This window comes from Rana temporaria, chromosome 2 (assembly GCF_905171775.1).
Source record: "Rana temporaria chromosome 2, aRanTem1.1, whole genome shotgun sequence".
NCBI lineage: Eukaryota > Metazoa > Chordata > Amphibia > Anura > Ranidae > Rana > Rana temporaria.
This window is the reverse complement of record NC_053490.1, coordinates 100,972,322-100,988,072: the sequence shown is the minus strand read 5'-3', so window position 1 is coordinate 100,988,072 and position 15,751 is coordinate 100,972,322. Positions and strand designations below refer to the sequence as shown.

General features: G+C 41.3%; 1 protein-coding gene across 1 annotated transcript; it reads left to right on the top strand.

Moving 5' to 3' along the window:
- Positions 1-8,922: 8,922 nt before the first annotated feature.
- On the top strand, positions 8,923-15,533 carry LOC120929290 (keratin, type II cytoskeletal cochleal-like). The gene is made up of 9 exons (XM_040340616.1): positions 8,923-9,453; positions 9,780-9,988; positions 10,076-10,136; positions 10,223-10,318; positions 10,825-10,989; positions 11,195-11,320; positions 11,456-11,676; positions 14,942-14,976; positions 15,077-15,533. The coding sequence occupies exons 1-9, from the start codon at positions 8,968-8,970 to the stop codon at positions 15,439-15,441; spliced, it is 1,764 nt and encodes a 587-aa protein (XP_040196550.1). The 5' UTR covers positions 8,923-8,967; the 3' UTR covers positions 15,442-15,533.
- Positions 15,534-15,751: the final 218 nt, after the last annotated feature.

The following is a 15,751-nucleotide window of genomic DNA, read 5'->3' as shown; positions in this document are numbered from 1 at the left end:
CACCATTTTTTTGTTTTCTGTAATTTTGAAAGTGTAAATGATGGAAATAAAATCTAACTTTTTTTGACATATTATAAGAATGTCTAATCTGTAATTTGATGCCCTTTGGAGATTTGTCCATCTTTTCTTGGCTTCGTTATGCACATTAATACAAATTTTTACCTGGGGTGCCCAAACTTTCGATCCCCACTTGAGAAGCCAAAAATAATAATTAAAAGTTCATATAATGAAATAACCATTCAGTGTAACAAAACATGCACTTATTTAACAAACTGTATCCTCAAACAGGTCCTACAAAAAAGGGATAAACATAACAGTGTTTCTAATAATTCAGTGCTCTTTCCTCCAAATAACAGTTGTTTTTCCAAATAGTAATGCATTGTTAACTACAATACATCTCCTCCCAGATCTACCATATGTTACCTACCGTGTGCTTACACCCAAACTGTGCACTCACTAGAAGCCAATGACAGAAAGTAAACCATGGCAAAAAAATAAATAAATTAAACCCTGCAAAGTACCAGACTTACCTGTAGGTACAAGCCTGCAGAGTGGGTTTACTTCATCTTTAACAGTGGGTCCACAATAGCTTACATATGTGTTCTGCTTCCAGACAGCCTTCCAGATCGCCTTCTCTCCTCCAAGCATTGAATTGCTGCACAGCTAATTTTCCAGGTACACCATCATAAATAAATGACAAAAAAAAAGTGCAATAGTGTAGACATTTTATTTCAAATCAGTTAAAAACAATGCCCCAACTATCCTCCCTGGGCACAGGATAGTACCCGATAGGGGTGCTCGGGGGGAGGTGCCCCTCCTTCACCCTCATATGAAGTGCATACGCCTATATGACAATCTCTGAGTGCTATGTTATAATATGTTAGCTATTTGAGTCTCAATCTCTGTGTTATGACCCATATTATGTTGTCTGTGCCGTGCACTGCCTTCTCAGGCACATAGTGGAATGATACCTTGTTCTATTTTGCTGTTAACTCTGTTTCTGGAGAGAAAACTGTAAGAAAATTGTTATGTACATGTACCTCTGACTCTGTACGTCATAATACTTATCAATACAAATTTATTGAGTAAATAGTCCCTTAAAGCAGCCAAGGTGACTCCATGACCACCTGGCCATTGTTGTGATTAATCAGGATTTCACTACAGGTCAGACTTGTCATGAGCTTGTCACCGAGCTTAACACAGTAGATTATACATTAAGTATAAACACAGGACACCTTCTTACAATAGCAGGAGCTCCAGTAGGAGTCGGCCCGTCACCTACATTGTACAGAAGCCAATGTGATCAGCGCTTTCAATTAACATGTTGAGTTCAGAATCAAACAAACCAAGAAAAGTCTTTATATATATATCCTGGGAGATAGTGTGGATACATTTTACTGTCCCATTTTAAGTAATCAGAGCCATATTTTCTCAGTCACCCTGTGCCCCTAATGGACACATGGTATATTAGACATAGGAGGTGCATGGAGAGCTGAAACAAGGGTTTCCCAAACTTTCCAAGGGATTCTGGGTTCCATGGGCCCTCCCATCACATGTTATATGGTAGAATTGAGGAGATAAAATCAGACACTGTGAATATACCTTTTGTGGGAGCTGTTGGAGGATCCTAAAGCAAAAGCGCATAATGACCCTCTTTTTGATTAAAGGGGTCATTTTGGTATGACGAGTGATTTATTCACAAGAGCACAGTTGGTGGTGTTTTTTCTTCATGGTGGAGGAGAATTAGAAAAGAGCAATGAAGAAATATTACATTTAAGTGGATGATTTACAGTGGGAAAAATAATTATTCGATCCCCTGCAGAATTTGTAAGTTTGCCCACTTACAAAGGAATGAAGGGTCTATCACTTTTATCATAGAGCGGTTGAAATCCGTGAAACGCGTGAAGCTATTAGACACTGTGTACCCCAAGTTACACATCTGCCCACAAATATGTGTTCACCTTATATTTACCATGATAGGCAATAGAAAGACTATGGATTGTGCAGATGCTATCCTTGTTATGTTCATACTTAACCATGAATACTGGTGGCTCCCCTGAATTTAACTACTGTATATCATTAATATGCATAAACATGTTAGTACCAGTTATTGCCAGCTTTGAAACCGGCACCTTTTATGAGGTGCAATTCTTTGTATATGCAATCCAATGTATGTTAAACATAAAAAACAAAAAGATGTATGTTAAACATGTTTGTTATGTGATATTATTAAATATTTTATATTCCAAAAAAAAAAAAAAAACAATGCCCCAAAAGTGTGAACTCACATTAAAAATATATATGCTAGCATTCAAGATGTTATTTTATTACAGCAATCCAAGAGGGCCGCCACTGACTCAACTGCCTTTTACTTCTGGCATGCATTCCAAGTGACAAAGGTAGGTGTGACGTCACCTCAGTGTACCTGGAGAACTGGTGGCAGTGCAGAGATCCAGTGATTAGAGGAAATGCTTGGATTTGTGTGGAGCGCAGTACCATTTAGTTTTAATTGTGAACATTTCTGAATATATTGAAACTTTAGCAGCCATGTAGCTGCCAAACCCTGGAACTCAGCTCTTGATTCCAACCTCTGGATCATTAATAAACAAATTGAGCAGCATTGGCCCCAGAATCCTGGGGTACACCACTCACATCTTTAGACCATTCCAGTCTCTGGACTTGTTCATATAAGTAGTTTCCTATCCATGTACATAAAATATAATCAACTCCAACAGACCTTATTTTATAGATTAGACATTGCTTTAGCAAAATCAAATACTTTAGCAAAATCTAGATAAACAATGTCACTGGACTTATAACATCCAATGTCTCACATACTTTTTCTTATACTAGTTTGAGTTTGATTAGCGCAGGGTAGCATTTTCTGGGCTAATAGGTAAGGGTAGTCAGAAAATAGCATGGGGATAGACACTTCCCTGCTTAACGTGAAATATAAAAAATGTCCAAATCCATAAAATAACATACCTGGGGAGGTGTCCTAATAATGCATGTGAAGGGCACACCTAGGGTCCGGATTTTAAGGGAGACTCCGGGCAAAAAAAGTAAGGTCCTCTAAAAATCCATACCAGACCCTTTATCTAAGCATGCACCCCTTCCTGAACAATACCAAATTACATGCTCTCGACTATTTCAACTACTTGGGGAGTGTCTTGCCAGGGGGAACCCCCCGGTAAAGCACCTTGTAATAATGTTGAGGGGCACAAGGGCCTCATCCTTACAACCCTTCCCAGTGACTGTTAGGCCCCGTACACACGAGGAGACATGTCCGATGAAAACGGTCCACGGACCATTTTCATCGGACATGTCTCCTGGGTGCTTTTGGTCTGATGTGTGTACACACCACCAGACCAAAATCCCCACGGACAGAGAACGCGGTGACGTAGAAGACACCGACGTTCTCAAACACGGAAGTGCAATGCTTCCACGCAAGCGTCAAATCAATTTGACGCATTAGCTGGATTTCGGGACGCTGGTTACACGTCATAACCAGCGGACATGTCCGATTAGGTGTACTAACCATCGGACATGTCCGACGGTCATGTTTCCAGCGGACAAGTTTCTTAGCTTGCTAAGAAACTTTTGTCCGCTGGAAACCTGTCCGCTAGGCCGTACACACGGTCGGACATGTCCGCGGAAATTGGTCCGTGGACCAGTTTCAGCGGACATGTTCGACCGTGTGTACGCAGCCTCAGGAATTCTTCCAGTGGGGGTGGGGGGCTAATGTGGAAATTGCTGATGCGTATATTTCCTTATTTAAATTGTGGCTCACTAATGAATTACAAGCCTCCAAATCTAGGTTAAGAAGGCCATATAAGGACATTAGTATGGCTTTACCTTACCAAAGGAATGTTATTGCTAACTGACCAGGATGTAGCCAAGCCAATTTTCTTCTTTAGGATTGTCCATTTCCTTACATTCAAGACCTATATACCCTAGCAAGAACTTGTAGGTCTTGTCTCACTCAGAACTGCCATGAGGCATGTCTCTGATCCTGATCCATGATGCCATGTCATATGATGGAGGGACCCATGGTGGAAACAGCGTCTTTAGTTAAGTATTATTGTCATATTTTCAGATTTTATCTGTATCTGTCATTAATTTTAATATATGTTATACTTATAAGTATTTGTGTGATCTCTTTTTGCAAATATATCGAATACAACCCCAAAAACATAAACTATCACATGACTTTGATACAAGAGGGGCTTATTGGAATCTGGAAGCCCTTGTTAATTATAAGGGAGCCCCCAGATACCACCTTCCTATGTGAATGAGTACTACTCATTCACAAAGAAAATTTTGAACCTAGAAATAAAGACATCAAAACGTTTGAGTAGATCTTTAATAAAAAAAATATAAAATCCTCAAATGAGTCTCTTGTGGTAAATCTATAATCAATAACTACACACTTTGATTCATAAAACAAAACAAAAAACAACGACCAGGCTCACACCACCAATCCCAAAAGGTACACATAGCTGAATGACAACTCCCCAAGCTGTTATGGGCTACTTTAAGGAAGCGACGGGGATAGTTACATAGTTACATAGTTAGTCAGGTTGAATATAGTCCATCCGGTTCAACCATAAAAAATAAAAATATATCATACAATTCCATATACCCAATTCTATACCCACAGTTGATCCAGAGAAAGGCAAAAAAACAAACAGCAAAGCATGATTTAATTTGCTACAGCAGAGGTCTTTTGTGTTGACCGTAAAGTGAAGAACAAGGTGAGATCATTGACCAAATATGACATGACAATATCTGGTCAATGTCATTGCCCCACTATACATATTTCCCCATGAGGTTATTTGTTCCTAGGGACACAGTGGGTGTGTCATTCCTGTATTATTTTTTAATTATTCCTCATAACTGTGGCCAAAAATAAAACATTATTTTATAGGTAATAAAGTAGCCAACATTAAGTTCAGTTGGTTCCACAATGTCTGATTTAAAAGTATTATAAGTAAGGTATGCAATGATCCCTGCTCAGCTAAATTTAACTTAATAAGGGCACAATCATAACAGTAAAACAAACACAAGTATCAGCTTTTTATGGCCAAAATAATAATTGGCACAACCTCATATATGTTTGTAGCACTACCTCCATAGGGGTCGTTGGTATTAACTGGTTCTTCCTTGAAAGTACAGAGGCTGTCCACCACCACAAGCACCAGGTCATTCATAGTGAAAATAGAAAAAACTGCGCTAAGACAAAACGAAAATGTTTAAACCAACAAACAAAGGCAGCAACACAAGTGGGATAAACCCAATTGTACATATATAAAGAAAGAGCTGCGCCAGTAAGAGTTATTTTGAGCAATGCACAAGGAAGAGAAAATAACTAATGATATATAACAATCCCAAGGATAACTATTGGTGCCAATATATCATAACAAGCAAAAAGGTCACAAAAGGACCATAAGCTGTAAAAGTCCGAACGTCCAATAGGATGGCACCACAGTTCTTGAAACCGAAGTGCCCCACCACCATAAATAAATTGTCCGGTTACCAGAAGCAAGCCAAAAAGCACAGTCGGCTATAACCTAGCAGCGGCCTTTGGCTTGCATGCTGTATGTAGATGGAACTCTGACACAATTAGGTAGATTCACTAAGATTGCCCTAACTTTGCAGCAGCGTAGCTTAAGGAATTTAAGCTACGCCACCGTAAGTTAGCGAGGGAAGTACATGATTCACAATGTACTTGCCTGCTAAGTTACGGCGGCGTAGCCTAAAGCGGCGGGCGTAAGGGCGCCTAATTCAAATGTGTTTGAGGGGGGCGTGTTTTATGTAAATGGGACTTGACCTTACTTTTTTACGTTTTTTTTCCAACTGCGCATGCATCGGGCGCCTACATTTCCCAGTGTGCATTGCAGCTAAGTACGCCGCACGGGCCTATTGATTTCGACGTGGACGTAAACAACGTAAATCCCTATTCGGGGACGACTTACGCAAACGACGTAAAAATTTCGAATTTCGAAGCGGGAACGGCGGCCATACTTTAACATTGGCTACGCCACCTAGAGGGCATCTTTAACTTTAGGCGGCCTATCTCTTACGTAAACAGCGTAAATGTACTGTGTCGGCCGGGCGTACGTTCGTGAATCGGCGTATCCACTGATTTGCATATTCTACACCGACCGCAATGGAAGTGCCACCTAGCGGCCAGCTGAAATATTGCAATCTAAGATAGGACGGCGCAAGCTGTCGTATCTTAGGTAGGTTTAAGCGTATCTCTGTTTGAGAATACACTTAAACCTAGGTCGGCGTAGATTTAACTCTTTCTGAATCTACCTAATAGCAGACACCCAGAACACTCCTCCGGTATACCGTACACTCATATGCTATGTTCTAAACTCCGTAGCAATATGGATCAAGAAAGGGAGAGGACCATAGGGTGATAACATCTAACAGCGTTTAATCATAAAAAAGTATCGTATTTACATCACATATGACATATAAACCATAGAAAAGGTGCCGGCTCGCAAATACAGAAGCCCTTCCTCAAACGAGCTGTGTGGTGACGTCACTGCGTGTCCCCAGACATGTTTTGTCACATCTCACGTTCTCAATCGGATCAAAAGGTCATTCATACCTTCTCCAATAACAAAGTCTAGGGCAGGGCTCAAAATTTCAAGTCTTGAGCCACTAGCCAGGCCTCAAGGGTTACTCGCCACCAGTTGCCCAACCCAACCCCTACCCTGCTCCTCCCCTAATTCTGCCGCTAATCACGCCCACATAAATTATCTCATGAAATGACACTTAAACATTTTATGCAGAATTAAGTTACAGAAATAAATATTAACAACAACTTTATCAGTTCCCTTCAGCACAGCCTCACCTGTGCTCATCAATGCAGCCTCACTGTGCCCCACATTGCAGCCTCATTGTGCCCCCCCGATTGCAGAGTCATTGTGCCCCCCAGATTGCAGAGTCAATTTGCCCCCCCGATTGCAGAGTCATTGTGCCCCCCCGATTGCAGAGTCATTGTGCCCCCCGATTGCAGAGTCATTCCCCCCCCCCCGATTGCAGAGTCATTGTGCCCCCCGATTGCAGAGTCATTGTGCCCCCCCGATTGCGGACTCATTGTGCCCCCCGATTGCAGAGTCATTGTGCCCCCCGATTGCAGAGTCATTGTGCCCCCCCGATTGCAGAGTCATTGTGCCCCCCGATTGCAGAGTCATTGTGCCCCCCGATTGCAGAGTCATTGTGCCCCCCCGATTGCAGAGCCATTGTGCCCCCCCGATTGCAGAGTCATTGTGCCCCCCAGATTGCAGAGTCATTGTGCCCCCTGATTGCAGAGTCATTATGCCCCCCAGATTGCAAAGTCATTGTGCCCCCCAGATTGCAGAGTCATTGTCCTCCCCGATTGCAGAGTCATTGTGCCCCCCGATTGCAGAGTCATTGTGCCCCCCAGATTGCAGAGTCATTCTCCCCCCGATTGCGGAGTCATTGTGCCCCCCGATTGCGGAGTCATTGTGCCCCCCTGTTGCAGAGTCATTGTGCCCCCCCCGATTGCAGAGTCATTGTGCCCCCCAATTGCAGAGTCATTGTGCCCCCCCAGATTGCAGAGTCATTGTGCCCCCCGGCAGCCAGATCATGACAGGATGAAAATGAGAGTTGTGGATCGCAGAGCGGTATAGCCCGCTGTTAGAACTTACATTTACTCCGTTCTGCTCGCTCACACAGCCCCGCCTCATTCTGACCCCACGCCTGTGATAGACAACACATCCCAGCATTGGACCCACATTCTGTCTATTACAGGTGCTGGGTCAGGAGGAGGCGGGGCTGTGTGAACGAGCAGAGCGTAGGAAACATAAGTTCTAACAGCTGGCTATACCGCTCTGCAAACCACGGCTCTCCTCTTCCTCTGTGTTCTCTGCCATTGGGAGGATCGCTGGGAGAACAGCTCCTGACCCCGCCCGCCGCAGGGCTCGCCCCCTCCCCCACTCTCAGGCAGCCCAGCTCCTCGCCAGACCTTATTTTTCACTCATAAAATGCAAGTATGCGAGTGCAAAATTTGTGGTCTGGTCTAGGGGATGTCTTTTTAAATTGTATTGCTTGAAGAAACTTTAGCAGGAGAGTGGTTAGGGCAGAGGAAAGTATTTTTGTTAAGAGTTTGTGGGTGTTCGACAGTTTAATGCCTCATAGCATTAAGTCTCTGAGGCAAGTTTTTTTGGCATCTGGAACCCTCCTAGTGAGAAAGAACCCAGCTTTCCAGTGCTTCAGACTATTTATCGTCTTTCCAACCCCCTACTGGACACTCCTCTCCAAGGAATGACTGGATCATAACACATTTTCAGGTTGGTGATTTGAATCTCCAGCCATAAGCTCCAGATGCTTCTTCCAGAGGCAGAGGGAAGCATGCAAACTCCCAGCCTGTGAAACCCTGAGCAGACCAGGCCAAACAATCACTGTTCACTTGATTACAGAAGGAGCCAAAAACGAAACGTACCTATCATCCTACACTAGGAGGGTGCTACACGCATTTTCTAAAGACAGGTGAACCTAAAAAATATATGTTTACAGTAGTTTTTATAAGACAATTTCAGAAATGTGTGGCGCAAAAAGAAAACCTGAAAATAATACAGTAAGCTAACACATGCCATGCCACATAGCAATGTTCCTGAGGACATCACTGTATGTGTTATAAGTATGCCTTACAACTTTGGCCTAAAATAAAACTTTTTTTATTGGTAGTAGAGTAACCAACAATAATTGTTTTTTATAGCTTGCACATTGTAAGGTATGTAGTTGTTTTCTTAAAATGATAGAGGCATGAAATGCCTTGCCATTAAATGAAGTTAATAAAAATACAATGATATGGTGTTATTTCATTTCAAAGTACTGCCAAACCCATTTGTCAAAATATAAAAGGAGATAGTGTCTGTAACTCAGAACCATCTTCTTGAATTTGTGCTGCATCCAGTACTTCATCTCACCATGTCTTGTTTACTCAACCACAGTAGCTCTAGCTACAGAAATTTTAGCTCTTCTTCGTTGCCAAGAAATAGGCAAGGCGGCTGCTCTTCAAGAATTGCCAGTGTAGGGTCAAGGATGCAATCACAGTACAGCAGAAGTGCTTACAATCTTGGTTCTGGCAGATCTCCAAAGATTTCAGTTGCAAGTCATAGCACTGGAATGAGTAGATATGGATGTGGTGGGGCAGGTTATGGCGGTGGTTTTGGATCCAGTATGGGATCTGGATATGGCTTTGGTGGATCCAGCTCTGGTCGAGGTGGCTTTGGAGGTGCTGGCTTTGGTGGAGCTGGTTGTGGTGGAGCACAGAACATCACAAATGTCACTGTCAATGAAAGTCTCCTGGCACCCCTCAATTTGGAGATCGACCCAAATCTTCAGCAAGTCAGGAAAGAAGAGAAAGAACAGATCAAAACCCTGAACAACAAATTTGCCTCTTTCATTGACAAGGTATGGTATGCTGAGTTCACGTTTATCTATGTGTCAGAATTTACCATGTACTTATGTGAGAATTTTGGGCTCAGATAATTTGTATAATATAATAATAATAATAATAATATATTTTTTTATTATACAATTGTGTATTTTTTTCTTTGTGTATCGTGTTTTTTTTTTATAGCTGCACACCTAAGCCTTGCTAAACAAATGATTTATGAATGTATTTCTTTATCTATTATATATGTTTATTTGTTCTTTGTATAGTGTATTTTTATGATAGCTGCACTTCTTAACCTTACTAAACAAATTATCAAATGATTTTTTTCTTAATCACATAGGTTAGATTTTTAGAACAGCAAAATAAGATGCTGGAGACAAAATGGGCTTTTCTGCAAGACCAAAAGACTGTAAAAAGCAACATGAAACCACTTTTCGAATCCTTTATTACCAATCTTACAAGGCAACTGGATTGTTTGGACAATGAAAGGTCACGTTTAGAAGCAGAGAAAACGAGTATGGAGGATTTAGTGCAGGAATTTAAAAAGAAGTATGATGATCTACTTTAAAAATCTTAACGGTGATGTAAGACACTGTAAAATAATTCACAGTGGTTTGTGTTTACATGTATTTCTAGATATGAGGATGAACTCAATCAGCATACAGCTGCAGAAAATGAATTTGTTGCACTTAAAAAGGCATGTGGTTTTCATTATTTTGGCATCTAACCCCAAAACTTCAATAAATGTATTGCTGAACTGTTCTCACCAATATCTTTTTACAGGATGTTGATGCAGCTTTTATGAACAAGACTGAACTTCAGGCTAAGGTTGACTCTGTCAATGATGAACTCAACTTCCTAAGGACAGTATATGATTTGGTAAGTAACAACATAAGTACAGAATCTGAGAAATATTTTAAAACTGAGACACATTTACCTTTCTCAGCATGAAAAACAAATTTAAAGAGGACCAGACCTGTAAGACTGTGCCCAAAAAGGATACGTTAGTGTAAACGACTAGTCACCATTATTGGCTGTTGACTGCCTGCAGCTGTTTTTTTTCCCATTACTAATTTAGAATTCTTGTTCTGCACTGTGTCTCTGTGTGGAGGAAGCCATCCTGGCAAAATAAATATGGCTTTGATTCCTCGTGGTTAGAGTTCTCCTCTGATGACTTGTGGTCTGATGAATGATGGGGGAATATTTAATAACCAGAAAGACAGCTGCATATGGTTCATTGGCAAGTGATTGGGTATCATTTATCGGGGGTAGTAAAATTCACAACTTCACAAGATGTAAATTTGGAAAAAATTTATTAACATATGACCATTTACCCCAGATATTTTACTAAATGATTGTCTAACTGCCATTTTTTCCTTTAACAGGAAATTTGTCAACTGCAGTCTCAGATCTCAGACACCTCTGTCATTGTGTCCATGGATAACAGCCGTGACTTGGACATGGATTCTATCATCCATGGGATCAAAGCTCAGTACCAAGAGATTGCTAAAAAAAGCAGAATTGAGGCAGAATCCTGGTACCAGTCCAAAGTGAGTATATCCTAAACAATTGCCATAAGAAATCTGCCACCAGAAATTCATTGAATAATTTTGTAAGACTGCCAAAGTTATCAGACACTTACACAATTCTAGCTTTACTTACACTGTTTACAGATAACTGACATGCCCTATATTCCATAAGATATTAAAACAAACAATTTGGTACCATTTCATTTGATCAAAATATTCTCTACAGTATGAAGAGCTGAAGAATACAGCAGGAAAGCATGGCGATGATCTGCGCAGCACAAAGAATGAAATTGCTGATCTCAACAGAGCTGTCCAAAGGTTTAAAACAGAGATTGAAAATGTTAAAGCCCAGGTATGGAAAGATTTTCAGAATATTCAATAACATAAATCATTCTGTTATGAGAATGATTTATGTTATTGAATGATAATGCAAAAAAATCCAAATAAATTGTATGTTATCATATTTATTATTATTGGTTTAATTTAGAAAACAAAACTAGAATCTGCCATAGCACAAGCCGAAGAACGTGGCGAGATGGCTGTTAAGGATGCAAGAACTAAATTGGCTGATCTGGAAGACGCATTACAGAAGGCCAAGCAGGACATGGCTCGTCAGTTGAAGGAATATCAAGAACTGATGAACACCAAATTGTCTCTGGATCTGGAAATTGCTGCCTATAAGAAACTGCTGGAAGGAGAAGAGTCCCGGTGAGTGCTTAGGAAAAGTTCTCTGCTATTGCTAATCACTGCTTTTGAAAGGTCTGCATGTCTGGCTGTTGTGTTGTGTTATGTTAGCAACTTCTGAATGTCTCTGTCATGGAAAAATATTCAAACAGGGAGTGATGACTTTCCTCCTAATTGCTAGCTGTGTGCTGGTAAAATACTGAACACAGATACAGCCAGGTACTAATCTTTTTAACATAATAGGTAGTACTCTTGCAGTTTCCTCATTGTCCCTGCATACAGTGGTTTAAAACTGAACTCTGGTCCACTCCCTTGGTGGTTCCACCCCTCCTCTGGCACTTAGCAGAAAGAATGGGAAGTGTCATTATAATGGGGGGTTTTAATTATCCAGACATAGACTGGGTGGAAGGAACCGCGCATTAATCTAAGGCTTGTAAGTGTCTTGCATCTTTACCTTCATGGGCCAGATGGTAAATGCACCAACTATAAACAAAGCGTTACTAGACCTACTGATTACCAACAATTCAGACCTGATCACGGATGTGGAAATACGGGGCAATTTAGAAAACAGGTCAATTCGCTTTAGTATAAATCACAAATAGGAAACATAAGGCGAATAAAATACAAAGACACTGAATTTCAAAAGAGCCAACTTCCCTAAACTATGATCCTTGCTAGAATATAAAAATTGGGATAAAATCTTAGGTTCAAAGAACACAGAGGAAAAATGGGTATGCTTTAAGAGCATATTAAATAAGGGCATTAGCCAGTGCATCCAAATTGGAAATACATTTAAAAGAGTTAATAAAAGTTCTGGACGGCTTAACTCCAACGTAAAAATGCATATTAAAGCAAAGAAGAAGGCCTTCAAAAAATACAAGGCTGAGGGATCATTATTAGCATTCCAACTTTACAAAGAATGCAACAAGAAATGTAAGGGTGCAATCGGGGCGGCTACGATAGAACACGAAAGGCACATAATGCTGGAGAGTAAAAAACATCCATAAATAGTAAGAAAGGGAGGTCAGATTATATTGGTCCCATAAAGAATGATGAAGGAAATCTGGTTACTAAGGATGGAGAGATGGCAAAGGTATAGCATTTATTCCTCTCCTCAGTCTTCATGAGGGAGTCGGAGGCTTCAGTAACCAAAACTGCAATGTTTATCCTCATGACATGTCACAGAAAGCACTCTCATGGCTAACAGAGGACAGAATTAGAATTGGACTTGAAAACGTAACATTAATAAGTTACCGGGACCAGATAGCTTGCACCTGAGGGTCCTTAAGGAACTCAGTCAAGTAATTGCCAGACCATTGTTCCTAATTTTTATGACCGTCTACTAAATGCAATGGTACCAACTGATTGGAGAAAAGCCAATGTAGCATCAGTATTTAAAAAAGGACCAAGATACATCCCTGGGAATTACAGACCAGTTAGCCTAACATCAATTTTATGCAAGCTCCTTGAGAGGATGATAAGGGACTATATACAAGATTTTAGTAATGACAACGTTATCATTAGCCATAATAAGCATGAATTCATGAAGAATCGTTCTTGCCAAACCAATATTAACCTTCTATGAGGAGGTGAGCTGCCATTTAGATAAAGGAAGGCCAGTAGACGTGGTGTATCTGGATTTTGCAAAGGCAATTGATATAGTTCCACATAAACGTTTACTGTACAAAGTAAGGTCCATTGACATGGACCATAGGGTGAGTACATAAATTAAAAACTGGCTACAGGGGCGAGTTCAAAGGGTAGTGATAAACATAGAGTACTCGAAATGGTCCAGGTATCTATTTTCTATAGGAGCTGGCACTCGTCTCAGGCTAACAAAATTCTAAGTAATACAAAGAAGTCTTCATCTTTGCTAGAACTTAAATTGATCACCTTTAGATCATTAAAGAGAGATTTCTACCTTTTCCATTCAGACTAAGTTACAGTTCCTGATAATATCTGTGTAAACCCCACCCCCTCCACTTCCCAGTCAACTAACGTGCATCTTTTCCTAACTTCTCTGCCACTCCTCCTTCATCGCAGCTGCCATGAAAATACTAAATGTTGGGCTGGTGTCAGCATAGAGCGATAGTTGACAATACTCCTGTCTCTCGTGTTATAGTGCCCATTTTGTAGAACCATGCAAGTAAAAAGAAAACTTCTGTTAAAAGAATTCATGAGGCTTTAGAACCTTAGAGGAAGGAGGAGGTAGACTTAAAGTGTTACTAAACTCAGGACCCTGCATTCACTATATCTGGTCTCCCACAGTACACAGAACATGGAAATGCAATTATTGTAATAAATATAAACTGCTAAATACCTTTTCTCATCAGCCGTATATAGCAATCTTGTGACTTCTATCAGTGCCTGGTTAAAGCTTGTAGGAGGAGTTGTCATACTGCACAGAGCTGTCCTATCAGGATGTAGGACCCCTGACCCCCTGTCTGGACAGTGTTGATTGGTCGTGTGCTGATCAAATACACCCCCCCCAAAAAAAAAAAACTCTCTAGCAATACACACCAAACTGAGCATGTGCAGCCTGACTCCACTAACTATGTCTTATCTGGACATGTTTGGAGTCAGTGGAAGAAGAGGAGGATCTGTGCATCAAACAGCCTTTTTACACAATGCAGAGGTTTCACAGTGAGTTTAACAAGCCTGCGTTCTTGCTTGTAAGGAATGATTTTAAGGTTGTGGGTTTAGTAGCATTTTAAAGTCTAAGGCCCCTTTCACACGTGCGGACCATTCAGGTCCGCCTGTCAGTTTTTTAGGCGGACCTGAACGGGCACTTAATGTACCTCTATGGAGCGACGGATATCAGTGGTGACATGTCCGCTGACATCCAACCCGCTACGATACGCTAAAGTGTGGGGATGGAAACCCTATTTTCCATTAGTCTGGCAGATCAGATGAAAACAGACTCTACGGTCCGTCTTCATCCGATCCCCCATAGAGGAGAGTGGCACTCTAACAGGTCAGTCCCTGCACAGTGTGCAGAGACAGACCTGTCATCTGCCTGCTCAGTGGGGATCGACGGAGTGATCCCTGCTGAGCAAAGTGGAGCCCATACACGGAAACGTCCGTGTGAAAGGGCCCTAAGGGTATATTTATAAAGCTGGAAATGTGACATTCACCAAATATTCACTGCAGGTGAATATTTCTGGTGCATGTGTTTTAGATTACAGAGAATGATTCACTTCCTGTAAATGTCTGGCAATGTTCACATCCAATATACTGTATGAAATATATTTTCCAGCTGTAGCACTAAAGTGTGCATGTTTATTTTCAGTCTTTCTGGAGAATGTGAAGGATCTGTTAAAATCTGTAAGTAGTTCAATTTTATTTCAGTTAATTTCACTGATACCTTTATATCTGGGATAATGTCCTCATATAGTTAATCATATTTAAAATCTTCTTCACACAGCTGTTGTTTCATCCACCATCGGAGGATCCTTTGCAGGTGGCTCCCATGGTGGCTCCCACAGTGACAGTCGGATGAGCCCTGGGGCTGGTTTCGGAACAGCAAGTGTCAGCGGAGGCATGAGTGGTAGCCGCTTTACTAGTTCAGGTGGTGCAAGCTCCAGGAGCAGTACTGCAAATAGAGGATACGGGTCTGGTGAAGGACACACCAGCTCAGGTGCAGGACACACCAGCTCAGATGCAGGACACACCAGCTCTGGTGCAGGACACACCAGCTCTGGTGGAGGATACACGGGAGGAACCAGCTCAAGCTCAGCTAATATTACAAGAACCACCTCCTCTAGCTCCTCAAATTCAAGGAAGATCTAAGCTAATACTTTAGACCTCTTTTTACATTACTGTTTTACCTGTTCTGCTTAACCTATTCTGTCTAAAAAAGAACTTTAGGATTCATAAAAAAATGATAAAAAATTATACTCACCTAAGTGGATGTGGCATAGATCTGATGCTGCATCTGCCCCCTGCCAGCTTTAGGACCGTGAACTGAGCAACAAACACCGCTGATTGTTCAGATCATGGTCTTCAGGTTGAAATGAGCTGGTGACTGTCAATCACCAGTTCTCTGCTCTACCCCTCCAGTGTTCTCTGGAGGGCCCGGTTGTGGAAAGGGTGGGAGCAG